Source organism: Scophthalmus maximus, chromosome 14 (genome assembly GCF_022379125.1).
Source record: "Scophthalmus maximus strain ysfricsl-2021 chromosome 14, ASM2237912v1, whole genome shotgun sequence".
Taxonomy (NCBI): domain Eukaryota; kingdom Metazoa; phylum Chordata; class Actinopteri; order Pleuronectiformes; family Scophthalmidae; genus Scophthalmus; species Scophthalmus maximus.
This window is the reverse complement of record NC_061528.1, coordinates 12001441-12016797: the sequence shown is the minus strand read 5'-3', so window position 1 is coordinate 12016797 and position 15357 is coordinate 12001441. Positions and strand designations below refer to the sequence as shown.

The window sequence follows — 15357 nt, the reverse complement described above, 5'->3', positions numbered from 1 at the left end:
CACTTCTGTTTATGTGTGTGTGTGAGAGTGGGTTGGCTGGTGTGGTTCTTCCTCATGGCCTCAGGATTCCCTCAAAAGTGGATGTGAAACCACTTCGCATCACCTGTCACATAGTGTCTCATCCAGGCAAGGAAATCCTGCATGAGTGAGCCAGAGACTGGAAACACAGGGTGTCTTGTGTGCTCCAATGGACACACACACACACACACACACACACACACACACACGGATTAGGCCCTAGATATTAATATTTCATACCTACCCGTTTAATCCAAGGATTAAACAGTGGTGTTCTATAACCTTTTAGGCACTGATATTAAACCTATTTTCATACCTCATAATGTGTGTGAAGATGATTTTATTTTATAATGTTCTTCGTCAATATTTGTAAAATGCATTTAGAATGAAAGCTTATGAATTGTAATAAACATAAAAACAGTGGATCAGTTTTACATAAATTATTCAGTCTCGGCAGAAAAATGTCTTTATGTTTTGGTTGTTCTGTGTTTAAGTAGAAATTTCCCGCAGCAGCGACACTTGTCATTTACTCATCTTTTTCTCCTCGTTTCACAGAACTAAAGCTCTGGTCCTCGAGCTCCTGGCGGCAGTTTGTCTCGTGAGAGGCGGCCACGAAATTATTCTCTCTGCGTTCGACAACTTTAAAGAGGTAGGCGCTGCGCGGAGAGGGGGCCGGGGGTCTGAGGAGACGAATATGTCATTACATTTTAACTGTGCGTTTTCAAACGGTGACTCAGCCCTGGAGGAATGCTCCTCTGGCAGATGAGAGACCGGCAGATTCCTCATTGCTGCAAAACAGTAGCATCGAGGGATGAGCTCAGCTGATAACAGACACAGGTTTAGCTGCATAACTCGGGAGGATCCCCTGAGAAAACAGTTAGGTGTGCGTGTGTCAACTGCGTTTGTCGGACACATCAAAGCTCCGAACAGCAGACAGAAAAAAGTTAAAAGACAACCTGGCCCTGACCCCCGTCTGTCTCTGGATGAGATATTCAGATTCCTGGAGAAAAGAGTGGGAGGCTCCTGACGGATCGGTCGCCGACAGCAGCCCCCGGTTTGTAGCACACGGCCCACAAACATGGGCCGACTGCAGTTAATGCAATATTTACACCACTGAATGAAATATTGAGTGTTGCTCTCAGCGGCATTGGCATTAGTGGGGAGAATGAGGCTCAGGGAGAAGAACGTGGCTCGTCTGATGAGATACAAATTCGAGACACGGTCACGACAGCGTGGGCTGATGGAAGAATGTGAGGATGTGTTCACATCTTTTTTTTTTCTTTCTTTTTTGCCAAGTGACGCTCAAATGTAATGTTATTAGGTTTTTAGTTTGCCAAGTGACGTTGATATCCCGTGTCAGAAGTTGGAGGGGCTGCAGGCTGAGGCTCGGGGCATTATTCTGAGGTTTTTTGGGGAGATACACGCCCCTCCAGTCTCCTCCTCCCTTCCCTTCAATTCTTTATCATGCTCCGTCTCCCTCATTGCCCTCCGCGTGAACTCTCTGAACTGCAAGCATCTCTCGCTTGCTCTCTCCACCTCTTTTTATCTCTCTGTCTCTAACCCTAACCCTGTACTGCAGGACAAAAAGACGACAGTTTGTGCGGTAAAGGATGTACCACAAGTAACATTGAACACTGATGCACTGTGTGAGCTCAGGTCCTGCTCTGCATCTTGTCTCTAACACACACCGTTGTCTCTCTTCCTGCAGAGAGAGAGAGAGCTTGTGCTTGTTTTAATTCTAGTGACGTTCTTAGTGTAAGTGTGTACAAGGCGTCGCAGAGATTTAAGACTCAAATCACACGTCAATTATGAGCCGGTCAATGTGAATGATCAGAGGTTGGTGGTGCGGGTGCAGTGATCGATTGCACGAATCACCGTTTTCATCCTCTCTTTTACCTTCCCTTCTCAAGATTCAGTGGTGTGGTTTGTCTTTTTGCAGGTGTGTGTGGAGACGCAGCGGTTCGAGAAGCTAATGGAGTATTTCAAGAACGAGGACAACAACATTGACTTCATGGTATGTACGCACTGTCGCACACATCCTAATGGCTTTTGATTGTGTGACTGTCCTGCTCTCCCTCTGAAAATCGTACATCACGAGCCAAACCGCACGTGACTCGTGTGTCATGTTTGAAGCCGACGAGGTCGAGAGTGAAGGTGTTTACTGTGTGTTTAGAGCACTGCAGTGTTACAGCAACTATAATCTGTGGGTTGGACAGGCGCACGGGGACCTGCAAAAATGAATGAGTTTCTAGGTGGCTGGAAGCACAGCCATGTTAAGTTCAACACACTGATTGATCACATGTCCTCGAATGTTTGTTCAAACAACAAAGAGGGAAAAAGAAAGTGTATTCCCAGATTTCTGATACTAACTGGCAGCGCTGCTGAGGTGAGGCTGTGGCTCGGATTTGTCTCAGCGTAGCGAAAGCTACTGCATCAGAGTGGTGTGACCCTCGGTGAGGAGGCCGCGCCGAAGCTGAAGAATGTTAATTATCCCGCCAGATAAGAATTAAAAGACACTGTGAACAAAGAGCCAACTTAGACTGGATGTTTATCTCGTGTGTTCAAACATCTAAGTGGTTTAATTGATGTGGGGGATATACTGTGTGTGTGTGTGTGTGTGTGTGTGTGTGTGTGTGTGTGTGTGTGTGTGTGTGTGTGTGTGTGTGTGTGTGTGTGTGTGTGTGTGTGTGTGTGTGTGTGTGTGTGTGTGTGTGTGTGTGTGTGTGTGTGTGTGTGTGTGTGTGTGTGTGTGTGTGTGTGTGTGTGTGTGTGTGTGTGTGTGTGTGTGAGAGAGAGAGAGTGAATAAAAACCAGCAAATGTGTGGCCTTGAATTGGACCTCCGTCACAAGTCGTCGTGTGACTAAAGCAAACAGACTTTGTCAAAGCCATGTGGCACCAGACACGAGCTTCTTACAGGCAGTTAATTAAGTCTGTGTGTGTGTGTGTGTGTGTGTGTGTGTGTGTGTGTGTGTGTGTACATTAGTCACTGTGAGGAGATCCTGTTAACCTGCCAGATGAGCTCCGTTGCTGTGTAAATGAAATCAAGCAGATTTATAAACACAACTTCAGGGGAGGCGATATTAAAAGACAACAGATGTGATAATGAGCATCAAACCATTTCAGAGGAGTGAAGGCGGCTGTGGAAAAACTCGGACCGGTTGTAAATTTCTTTCTAAACACTTCTTACCTTACGTTTTCAGCCGTTTGCTGGCATCTCGCGGTCATAAAAGATTTTAATATTTATTTTTCAAATGACAACTGATGTAGTGTTTCAAAAACCTTCAGAGAGCCTCGATGGTTTACACTGTGAATCCCCGTCCACTTACCCTATTCCGTCTGTTTCAAATTCCCCAGGTGGCATGTATGCAGTTCATCAATATTGTCGTGCACTCAGTGGAAGACATGAACTTCAGAGTTCATCTACAGTACGACTTCACCAAGCTGTGCCTGGACGACTACTTGGACGTGAGTTGAGTCATAACGCTGTCTGCAAAAGTGGACAGACACACAGTATCCAGCTCAGTCCAGAGCGTACAGCGGGTTGTCGTTACAGCAGCAGTGAGACGAGGCAAAGGCAAAGTCAATAATGACTTCAGAGAGCCAGAGCTCTGTAAATCCTCGTCTCGAGGTGAGATCGATGCTGGCCCTGGAGTCTGGCATGTCGGCCTCGTGCTGCGAACTAGAAAAATGAATGTCTCCCCCACTCTCACGCTCTGGCTGCCTTGCTCCGATTGTCACACCATTTTTTTGTCCGTGGATGTTTTCCAGAAACTAAAACATACGGAGAGCGATAAGCTGCAGGTTCAGATCCAGGCGTACTTGGACAACGTCTTTGATGTGGGAGCCCTCCTGGAGGATGCGGAGACCAAAAACGCTGCCCTGGAGCGGGTGGAGGAGCTCGAGGAGAACATGTCCCATGTGAGATCCCTTGGACTTTTTCCATTAAGCTGATTCATTGGGATTGTTTCTCTTCTCTTGCAAAAGGCTACATATGAGCACCCAACATGTCAGGGTGTTGATGGTTCAGGGAATTGACGGGGGGCATCTGCATCTGTGTGCAGCTCCTGTCACATTTGCCTGTTACCGTTCGTCGGATGCTTTGCTTCACTGTGTAACCTCTTCTCCCTCTTCACTGCTGTTCTTGCAGATGACAGAGAAGCTGCAGGACATGGAGAACGAGGCCATGTCCAAGATCGTGGAGCTGGAGAAGCAGCTGATGCAAAGGAACAAGGATCTTGAATCCATCAGGGTCAGTTCAGTTAAACAAAATGATTTTTAGATTCCCCCAAAATATTTGAAACACCTGTTTCTGATTTCTCAATTCTTTCGTTTGATTAGTGCATTTGACAGTTTTATCTTAACAATCCGTCTTTCTTTTGCCACCGCCTCTTCCCCGCACAGGAAGTCTACAAAGACACCAGCTCGCAGGTGCACTCGCTGCGGCAGATGTTGAAGGAGAAGGATGAGGCCATCCAGCGACAGAGCAACCTGGAGAAGAAGATCCACGAGCTGGAGAAGCAGGGCACCATCAAGATCCACAAGAAGGGAGACGGCGACATCTCCATCCTTCCCTCGCCACCCGCCGGCACGGAGGGTGTGCCGGGTGGCGTGATCGGAGGAACGAGCGGCGCCGTCAGTCCAAACCACGTCGGAGTCGTAGCAGGCGCGCCTGCTCCCCCTCCACCACCTCCTCCCCCTCCACTGCCGGTGAACGGCACATGTAAGTTTCATGTTAGTCCACGGAATGCAGAAAGAGAAGAATGTACTAAGTTTTCCGTTCGGATGAAAACTGAGTTGGATGACAAAAATGATTCGGCGAGATCTGTAATAGTTTAATATCCTGTAGCTGATTTAAACGATTTTAAACTGAAACTTTATTGCAAATAGCTCAAGTGTCCAAACATCAGCAGTAGAGACGATAAACACAATGAGTTCAGGATACTGTATTTGTTTGACCGTACCGGCTCCCCTCTCTCTCAGTGCCAAACGGACCATCATCGGCCATTCCAGCGGCGACGGCTCCCCCACCTCCTCCGCCACCTCCCCCTCCACCTCCTCCTCCACCCCCAGGGCTGGCCTCAGCGATCTCAGCCCCGCTGCCTCCTCCGCCTCCTCCGATGGCCCCCCCGCTGCCCGGCTGTGGGACGCCCACCGTCATCATGAACTCCGGGTTAGCTGGTAAGGTCTCCAAGCAGGGTCATGCAGTGAAAATGAACTGATCGAAAAGGGCTGAAGTATCAAAACAGCCTCAATATTCATATAAAGGACAAAACGCGCTGCAGCTGCTTCACAGTAAAATCCTTCTTGTTCCATTAGCCAGGTCTCTAGTAGTTTTTAAATAAAAATGTCAGAAACTCCGCCTCCTAGAGGATCGTCAGACTTACTGTCAGGCATGCTCGAGCTCAGACGATGAAAACTGACCCTTGTGTGTTTGAGATGTGTGTGTGTGTGTGTGTGTGTGTGTGTGTGTGGGTGTGTGTGTGTGTGTTTGATCTTTCTATCTAACTGACAATTTCTTAATGACCTGTCTTTGAATTTATTCTTTTTTTTCTGCCAACCAGAGGGTCCCATCAAACTTTTCTGTAGGTTATGCCTGTTGTGTTTCGTGTGCCCTCCCACCCCCCTTCCTTCTCTTCCTTTCCCACAAGTTTTGAAAATGGTATTTTATTTCGAATCTCGGTTGAAGCATATTTTCATAGCCCCGACCTTTTGTGAAACCTGTAGATGATGAGCAACAAATTAAATACCAGTTTTCAAAACTTTTGCATGATTTTGCCCACGTCACCTTGCTGTAGTGTTGTGATTGTGTGTGTGTCAGCGTTTTTATGCAGGAAGTATGGCGACATCTACAAGTGTTGCATGCTGAGGCACAGAGACCTGCTGGGGCAAGCTGAAAAACTCCTCACCTTTTTCATGATAGATGTACTTCCTGCCCCCGCTAACGCCGTATCTGTTTGTCAAAGCCGGGTGCCGTCTTCAGCAGATCAGCCCAGGAGTCTACAAATAGTTTTAATCTCTGTAAATGAAGAGTTTGTCACTTGGCCAGACAGGAAATCCTCACCATGTGCACCTTTTACCTCACAGCTATAACCTTTGGCCTTATTCTCCTGTCGGAGGCTAAGAGGCTTCACTCTGCTCAAAAAAAAAAAGAAATAGTGTGATTGTGTGTTTTTTGGACCTAGGGTCTAGCCACGGAGGGTGTCATAACCATGTGTCACAAATCTCAGATACCTGTCCACCCTGTCATGTGTGTGAATGTACATGTTGTCCGTATGTGTTCTCTGGGCGCACATACGGAGAAATACTGTGCTAACTCGCTTGTGTCCCGTGAAGCTGTTAAGATCAAGAAACCCATCAAGACGAAGTTCCGCATGCCCGTCTTCAACTGGGTGGCCCTGAAACCAAACCAGATCAACGGGACCGTCTTCAACGAGATCGATGATGAGAGGATACTCGAGGTAAGAAAAAGAGTCTCCCTTCGCTCGGCAGTCGCTGAGCCTCGTCCTTTGTCCCGGCCTTGACATGAGCTGACTATTTGCCGACATCTTCTCAGGACCTGAACGTGGACGAGTTCGAGGAGATGTTCAAGACGAAAGCCCAGGGCGCGCCGCTCGAGCTCACCATGAGCAAGCAGAAGGTCATCCAGAAGGGGCCCAACAAGGTGTCGCTGCTGGACTCCAACAGGTCAAAGAACCTGGCCATCACGCTGAGGAAAGTGGGCAAGATGCCCGAGGAGATCTGCAAGGCCATCCAGATGTAAGCCCCTTCAAAATAAAACAGGAAGCCCTCAGACATGAGTGATTTTACCTGGCATTTACCAGTTAATGTATGATATGATCGTGAAAGTCTTGAAAATATTTACAGCTTTTTTGATCATTTGATAAACCTCCTCTGTCTTCCAGCTTTGACCTGCGGACTCTGCCGGTGGACTATGTGGAGTGCCTGATGCGCTTCCAGCCGACGGAGAACGAGATTAAAATCCTGCGGCAGTTCGAGAAGGAGCGCAAGCCGCTGGAAAGCCTGACGGACGAGGACCGCTTCATGATGCAGTTCAGTAAGATCGAGCGGCTCATGCAGAAGATGACCATCATGGCCTTCATCGGCAACTTCTGCGAGAGCATTCAGATGCTCACGCCGGTGAGTCTTGCAACAAAATGTTCTCGGTATCCATTTTATTCTTCTGGTGTTGGAACCGAAGAACGCAAACAATGCTGTACTGAGTTCAGACACCGTCTTCGTTTCCCCACAGCAACTTCACGCCGTCATTGCAGCGTCAGTGTCCATCAAGTCTTCACAGAAGCTAAAGAAAATTCTGGAGGTGACTGGAGCGGTTGTGTCTGGACTGAACATGATGTTGAATCCATGCGAGGGTTTCCCTTTTATTCCTCATCTGTGTTTATCGCCGTTCTGCAGATTATCTTGGCACTCGGAAACTACATGAACAGCAGCAAAAGAGGAGCGGTGTACGGATTCAAGCTGCAAAGTTTAGACTTGGTAAATGGAAATCGCTTCCCTCACGCTTTTTAAACTTCTACTCTTCATCCTTATGCATCTAATTTCTCTCTTACTTTGCTTTCCACTCACAGCTACTCGATACCAAGTCGACGGACCGTAAGATGACATTGCTGCACTACATAGCCAATGTGGTGAAGGAGAAATACTCGCAGGTCTCTCTCTTCTACAACGAGCTGCACTACGTGGAGAAAGCTGCGGCAGGTGAGTCGTACAGTGCTCAATGTTCGTTCATACAAGCATTTCTTTTTATAGCTTGTGTCCATCAATGACCTGGAGGCAAATTCTCGGCTAATTCTGTTTATGTTCATTTATGATTTTGAAACCATTTGATATTATCATTTGATTTGAGCGCAATTGTGTGTGGGGGGTTTGCACGCGCACTCATAAGTCTCCCTGTGTCGGTAGTCTCGCTGGAGAACGTCCTGCTCGATGTGAAGGAGCTGCAGAGGGGCATGGAGTTGACCAAACGAGAGTACAGCATGCACGGCCACAACACCATGCTCAAAGACTTCATCGCGCACAATGAAAACAAGCTGAAGAAGCTGCAGGACGACGCCAAGATTGCACAGGTAAGATGAGTACGCGGCACCTTTTTTCCCTACCGTCGTGTTTTTTTACCCCCCACACTGTTATTCCTAAGTGACTCCACTGTCTGTCTTTGAAAGGACGCCTTCGACGAGGCGGTGAAATTCTTCGGGGAGAACTCCAAAACCACGCCGCCGTCCGTCTTCTTCCCCGTGTTCGTGCGATTCGTCAAGGCCTACAGGGTGAGTCGGATCAAAATCTGCTCGCGGAGTCGCACAAAAGCAGCGAGATCGCGCACCTGGCCAGCTGTTCTCGCTGTAGACTTTGGCGCGACAGCAGCTGGCGAAAGGCCGGCTGTGGTGTTACCATGTTTCATGTTTTCTTCTATACCAAAAAAAGTCTAAGCTTTCAACAAATAAATTAGTCATTATGAACAATAATACAGTACCACGTCAAACGAAGACCAGTTGCTGCTCCTTGTTGCGCTGGTGTGCTGACGATGTGGGTCTCTTTGTAAATAAACAGCTTCATAAGCAGTTTGATCAGCAGGTTTATACGAACTGGGATTCAATCCAAGACTCTCTGGAAGTGTTTTCTTGCTCTCAGCTGTTTTTCTTCCAAGGCAGCTGTGTGTCAGCTCCGTTTAGTCAACTCCTTTCTCCTTTTAACAAGCTGCTCACGATGCGGAAGTATAATCTCAGTGTGCAGACGTTTGGTTGGTTTTTGTTTGTCTTTGTTTTTTCAAACTTGGTGTTCTGGCCTTCTGCTTTAATGGCAACAACTTGTTTTATTCGCGTACATGACATGAATGTGTAATCTCCTCAGCAAGCAGAGGAGGACAACGAGCAAAAAAAGAGACAGGAGCAGATCATGATGGAAAAACTTCTAGAACAAGAGGCCATGATGGAGGAAAACCAAAAGGTGAGTCGCCCTTTTTCCTCACCCCTCCCTCCCTCTAGGGCTTTCTAGGGCAGGAGGCGACAGTGGATCACGGCGACCAGAAAGTAGCCCGCTCCACTTCCTCCCCTTCCACTTCATCCTCTCTTCCTCCAGATTAGTTGAGCGCCTACTGCATGCTGGGTGCAGTTAAATCTGGCTTCCACAGTCGGACACACGCTGAGCCACATCACATCGACTCAGGATCAGTGCTCATACCTCTGAGATGGTTCAAATAAATCACAGGCACAAATGCTAGAATGAAGGGATGAGTGGTAAATAACGGTGGGAGCATCCTTTGCAGAATTGACTGTGCTCTCTCAGACTTAATAACACTCGGTGTGTGTGTGTGTGTGTGTGTGTGTGTGTGTGTGTGTGTGTGTGTGTGTGTGTGTGTGTGTGTGTGTGTGTGTGTGTGTGTGTGTGTGTGTGTGTGTGTGTGTGTGTGTGTGTGTGTGTGTGTGTGTGTGTGTGTGTGTGTGTGTGTGTGTGTCCTTCTCAGTCTCCATCCCATAAGAACAAGCGGCAGCAGCAAGAGCTGATCACGGAGCTGAGGAAGAAACAGGTGAAAGACAGCCGCCACGTCTATGAGGGCAAAGATGGAGCAATTGAGGACATCATCACAGGTAACGCCACGTGGGCCGGACTGCCCTCTGTGACCACACACACACGCACGCACACATACACACACACACACACACACACACACACACACACACACACGTACTGCATGAAGGTGCTATGCTGCGCTGAATATTCAATCTTTAACAAAGGGATTTTTCTAAAGCAACTAACACGAAATGACTTTGGCTCAGTCCAAAAGAATTTCAGCTGTCAGATGTTTGAGAACCAAAGGTCACGAGTACAAACATGCAACTGACAGTCTAGAGCTGATCGAGCGACGTTCAGCTCATATATGTTTCTGATGATCGTTTGCTTATCTGACCTGCTTTGTCGCTGCTTTGTAACACAACCTGTACGTACACCAGGGCCGGGTGGCGACTCGCTCCAAGTATATGAGTATATGTTAATGAGATGAGAAAAAATATTAAACTTTTACTCCATTAGATATGTCTCACGTCTGTAGTTTCAGGACGATACTGTTGTTGATATCCGAGTTTTAAAAAAACGTTTGATATGTTAAACACAAAACTTACAAACAATCTAGATACAGATTGTTTAGATTATTTATTTTAATAGTGAGCACGATTTATTTACTTTGGAAAACAGGACTATGTACAAAACATGATAAGCCAATAGAGTGTAAAGATGATATGCAGTTTGCAAGAAAATTGTTACAGTTAATTACTACTTACATCACTACTGCGCATCACATACATAATATAGAATATTGTTTTATTCATAATTAGGGCTTTATTTAATACTTTTTACATTTTTAAAGTACTTTCCTACTTTTACTTGTAATGGAATATTTCTTGTTGTCACTTTAACTTAAGTTAAATGTTCCACCATTAGCAAATAACCTTTGTTAAAGGTCCCACGGCTGTTTGATTGATGTCACGATTAAACTTTAATTTTGTTGATTCGGACAAAATGTTAATAGCAAAACTAGTTCCCGTTGTGTTTTTGTCGATCGTTGAGCTGCTAGATTCCCCAGTGAAGGCGTTGTGCACCCGGCCCCTCCTGAATGCTGTTCTCGGGTATTGGCTTAGTGCTAACCAGAGCTAAACCCCCTGTAGGAATCTGCTCTTTTCTCTTACATTGTGTTTGTCTTGTCTTGTCCTGGCTGTTGTCCCCTTGTCGTTCTCAATGCAGTGCTGAAGACCGTGCCCTTTACCGCCCGCACAGCCAAGCGCGGCTCTCGGTTCTTCTGCGAGCCCGCCCTCAATGAGGAGTACCATTACTAAAGCTTATAGAACTCTCTCTCCTCTCAAAGGTTTCTGGAACAAAATGTTTGATTCCCTCCTCTCCTCCTTCCTCCACGCATGCCTGTTCACACACTCTCCTTGGTTTTAACCGTCACACACACCACTCACACATGTGCACTGTGCCCGGGTCCCATGGTTTTTGGATTATTCTTGCTTTGTGTGTGTGTGTGTGTGTGTGTGTGTGTGTGTGTGTGTGTGTGTGTGTGTGTGTGTGTGTGTGTGTGTGTGTGTGTGTGTGTGTGTGTGTGTGTGTGTGTGTGTGTGTGTGTGTGTGTGTGTGTGTGTGTGTGTGTGTTCGTTCACACGTGTGTTCTCCCTCCCTGAGCATGACGAGGTGTTGGGTCAACGGTTGCCTCTGCCCACTTGCATGAAGTGTTACACCCTCATTTATCACCATTGTTTTATCAACCATGGCAAACTGTAATGTCACAGAGAGTCTGCGAGGTCACTCTTACCTGAGACTACCTGAACAGGGGGATTCAAGGTGGTGATGTTCTTGTCATGTGAAGTAGAAGACATGTTTGGGTGCTGCCATCTAGTGGTAGGAGACTGAAAACAAATTTATGAACCGAGTACTTAATCTCCGATTGGATTCAAATTTAATTGTAGCAGCCGAAACATGCTGCAGTGGCATCGTGTGATATACTTTACTGTACAAGCCTCAATCATCTACAGGTATGATTGATGTACGTGCCTGTGGCATTACAACTTGCCTTTTCTGTGTGTGTGTGTGTGTGTTTCAAACTGTGTTGACTCAAAAGAAGAAGAAACAATGTCTGTGTGTTCATCATCACACCATCATAACCGATGTTTGATGCAGCTTCTCGCATGCCGGCTGCTTCCTTCCTCCCTGCCGCTGCCCGCAGCCTGCTTCCCCCCCAGTTTAGCGCACAGACCCTGTTGAGCTGCTCCGCCTGCCGACGGGTCACGGCTCCTGGTCGCGTGACTCTCTGCTGTCAGGCAGGCTCACTAACACACTGCACGATGTCTGCGTCATACGTAGTAATTCACGTAACAGCTGTCTGTCTTTTTTCACGCATGTAATGCATGTGTGTTACCGACCATGCGCAACCTGGTTGTTTTCTCTGAACTGACACCTCCTGCACGAACGCACGCTTTTGTCTGCTTTTTTGGTGAAGAGGCTGTTGAAATAATCCTGCTGTCTACTGGAACCATGTGTTTTGTTTTGTTTTGTTTTTTTCAGTTCACAATTGCTCTGTCCTGGAAGTTTGAAACAGGCACTTTTACTTTCCTGCTGGTAGCCGCTCTGCAAAGCAGCCTGGGTTTATTAGCACAAAGAAAAAGAAAAAAAGCTATAAAAATAAGCTTTGATCCTTCTCCCTCATCTCCTCTTCTCTCCCCTCTGCCAGTTGAACTAGTTAACATCCTCCAGCTCTCTCCCCTGGTCATGCCCTCACCCTGCTGCCTCTCTCGCTTTGCTCTCTTTGCGGCGCTCTCTGTGCAAAAAGCCGGTGTGAAGATGTCGGCCTCTCGTCGGCCTCCTCCTCCTCCTCCTCCGTTTTTAACCTCCGTTTTGTCTTCTCTTTATCCAGCCCTAAAGAAGAATAATATTACTAAATTTCCCAATGTCTACTCGAGGGTAAGGAACTCCTCCAGTAGCACCCCTGTAGTGGTGGATGTGTCCCAAACCTGGCAAGCATCTCTTTATTACCTTCCCTTCTTGTTTTCACCCCCCTGTCCCTTCTGTGCTCTCCTCATTCTATCTCATTAATATAACAGCACATTTGAATGTCTGATTCAAAGGAACTGTTACTCTTTCAACTAGTTTAACCACCTTTTTTTTTTATATATTGGAAAGGTGCATCTTGATTCACAAGCTACCGTCTCAGATTTCCTAGCTCTCTGGCAGAGGCTCACAGGTCAAAACCCAGTGGCTCGTCTCTGCTGTAACACTCAGAGACAGCCGACCTTTTTTATTTTTCCTCCTGTGTACACCTCATGCTGCTTTGACAGACAGGCTACCGGCACTCTGAGCATGTGGGCTCATCAAATCGCCCTGACAAGATGACTGACAGCCCTTTTATCCCCCCCTCCACTCCCTTCTCCCTCCCCAATCTCAGATTTGAGGAATCAGCCTTACAGGCGGGCGGACGCCGTGCGGAGGAGCGTCAGGAGGCGCTTCGACGATCAGAACCTGCGGCCGGTGAACAACGGTGAAGTGGTCATGTGACGAGGGAGCGGTGCATGTGCAGGAAGGGGGAGGTGGGGGTGAAGAAAAGGTGTGTGTGTGTGGGAGAGGGGGAGACGGATGATTGGATGCGGAGCGAAGGCTGATGAGCGGAAGATGACGAGCGTTGTAGCAACCATAGAGAGGAGTATGTATATATATTACATAAGAATACGTGTTATTCCATGTCTGTGGTATCGTAGCAGCTTCTCACGATGAAGGACTGAATTCAAAGAGACGTGTCTGAAAGGTCGGTTCAGAACACCTCAGACAAGCCAAGTGCCTGAACTTATTTTTGTGGTCTAATGTCGCACTGTGTTACTGTTTGTGCGTTTTGTTTTGTTTTTTAATATCCCCACTTAAAGCAATACAATTTGACCAGGCTTTAATTTTGTTTTAAGGGTGTAAAACTGGACTTGAAGGCTTCAAGAGCCACGTGAAGAGACGCCTCCTTGGAAACATAATGTAGAATGTACGGGACTCGTTCCCCTCAAGCTGTCACAAACATTACGTCTTTCACCGACCAGTTTCACAACACTTGTCTTATATCAATATCTCGGTACATCTCGGTGCTCTTTTTCCCATTCCCCTTTTTTCTACACAAACACACATCTCACGATGCTTCTCATCTCTGACTGCAAGGGCGGGGAGAATAATAATGAAAACATCTATATTTGTACTTAATTAAGTATAAGTTAGATGACAAATGAATGAAAAAGTAAACAACAACAAAAAGTAATTCTTTGCAAAACAAGACCAGGCTAATGTGAATTGTACATATCAGAGCTGTTCATACGGACGTCTCTTTCATCAGTGACTTTGTCGCTCTTCATCCAGAAGAGGAGGCTGCCTGCTCTCACACGACGTCACCGTCCATTTCTACAACGCGGCAATTTATTTGACTGGTTTCTGGGAACAAGAGAAGCGATGTGAAATGAGATTTTTTTTTTTCTACCGAACACAGAAGCTGCACAAAAAAACGGTTCTGAATCCTACCGGATGGTCTCACTGTCAAAACTGGACATAACATTGTTAGCATTGTATTTCTGTAAAACTTATTTACAGTTTAATCATATTCGGGGCTACTGTCTACTCACTTTATTGTAATTTTAATGTATAGTATTTAACCACTGAAAAGATTCCTTTAAGCTCATGTTTCTGTCTATGGGCCATTAGAACGATGGCGAAGCAGAAGTTACGCAACACAAAAAGTTTCCTAAATGTACAGATATTTTGCTACAAACCATGTTGTTGTTGTTTTTTACTTATTCACATTACCAGATGGTTAATATTGTACATATTGTTTAAACAAAAAGTTTCCATTGCCTTGTGCTATACAACTTGAATGTTATTTTAACTTATAGATTTTGTCTCCTTTTTTTTTTGTGTATATTTAATGAAGCCAAATGCAGCCAGAATCTTCAGTAGTCACGTCTCACAGCAGCAGGATCGCTCGGTTTGATCGTGGCTCATGTCACACGTGTATCAGAGCCAGCGACAAAAACATGCAACATGTTCTGGGTTATTATTTTTTTTCAAGTGATCAAGCGTTTTGAACTTTACAAACTCATTGTTAACAATTGAACTAGTTTTATGTTTGTTGACCTGCGATGATGAGCCGGCTCTGTGGCTCAGTGATGCACCTTTCTGTCTCGACTGTAATCATCTCTTCTCGTAACTTCACCGTCTGTAATAGTGTCATTTCTCTAACTGGATAATACTGGCATGTTTTCTTTTTGTCTTTGTCTTTTTTCTTTCACCAGAAATGTATTTTAGGCAGTTTGTGCTTATTACAAAAATAACAAGGTCTTTTTAAAAAAAAAAAGAAATTAGGTGATATGAGATTTTCAACGAATATGATCAAATAAACTATTTACATGGACTTTTTGTCTTGTTCTCTTATTGAAACTAGTAACTGTTGAGACATAACAGAGCAAATGATACTATGACTAAGAGCTGCAACTAACGATTACTTTCGTTATTGATTAATCTGTCGATTAATTGATCGTTTGGTTCATAAAAAATTGAAAAATGTTTATCGTGTTTTCCAAACCCAAAGATGTTTTGTTTTGTCCACACCAGAAAAAAATTACATTTTGGAAGAAAAAATCTGAGATTATTTTCATAAAAACTACAAGAATCGATTTAAATAGTTGCCAATTAATTTAGTAATCGATTACTAGTCGATTAACTGTTGCAGCTGTACTTTGACTGAAAGACTTTCTGGTAGAAGCAGGACCTGATGGTGGATTTTATAGGGTTTGATATTTGTTACATTCGTCCAT

The 15357-nt window shown here is 45.7% G+C and overlaps 1 protein-coding gene across 5 annotated transcripts in view; it reads left to right on the top strand.

The window, feature by feature from the left end:
• fmnl2a (formin-like 2a) overlaps positions 1 to 14954 on the top strand; it is a 47920-nt gene extending 32966 nt beyond the window's left edge. The window contains exons 9-27 of one of the 5 annotated variants that reach the window (XM_035603926.2): positions 574 to 667; positions 1958 to 2032; positions 3374 to 3484; positions 3788 to 3937; positions 4167 to 4268; positions 4421 to 4739; positions 5000 to 5197; positions 6353 to 6477; positions 6573 to 6775; positions 6922 to 7156; positions 7269 to 7337; positions 7433 to 7513; positions 7606 to 7735; positions 7940 to 8103; positions 8200 to 8301; positions 8885 to 8980; positions 9498 to 9621; positions 12438 to 12484; positions 12966 to 14954. In XM_035603926.2, the coding sequence (XP_035459819.2) occupies positions 574 to 667; positions 1958 to 2032; positions 3374 to 3484; positions 3788 to 3937; positions 4167 to 4268; positions 4421 to 4739; positions 5000 to 5197; positions 6353 to 6477; positions 6573 to 6775; positions 6922 to 7156; positions 7269 to 7337; positions 7433 to 7513; positions 7606 to 7735; positions 7940 to 8103; positions 8200 to 8301; positions 8885 to 8980; positions 9498 to 9621; positions 12438 to 12484; positions 12966 to 12971 (2431 nt within the window). In that variant the 3' untranslated portion in view covers positions 12972 to 14954. Of the gene's footprint in view, positions 1 to 573; positions 668 to 1957; positions 2033 to 3373; positions 3485 to 3787; positions 3938 to 4166; positions 4269 to 4420; positions 4740 to 4999; positions 5198 to 6352; positions 6478 to 6572; positions 6776 to 6921; positions 7157 to 7268; positions 7338 to 7432; positions 7514 to 7605; positions 7736 to 7939; positions 8104 to 8199; positions 8302 to 8884; positions 8981 to 9497; positions 9622 to 10771; positions 10893 to 12437; positions 12538 to 12965 lie in introns of those variants that run through there. The other 4 variants (XM_035603923.2, XM_035603924.2, XM_035603925.2 and 1 more) reach the window with 4 other exon arrangements.
• Positions 14955 to 15357: the final 403 nt, after the last annotated feature.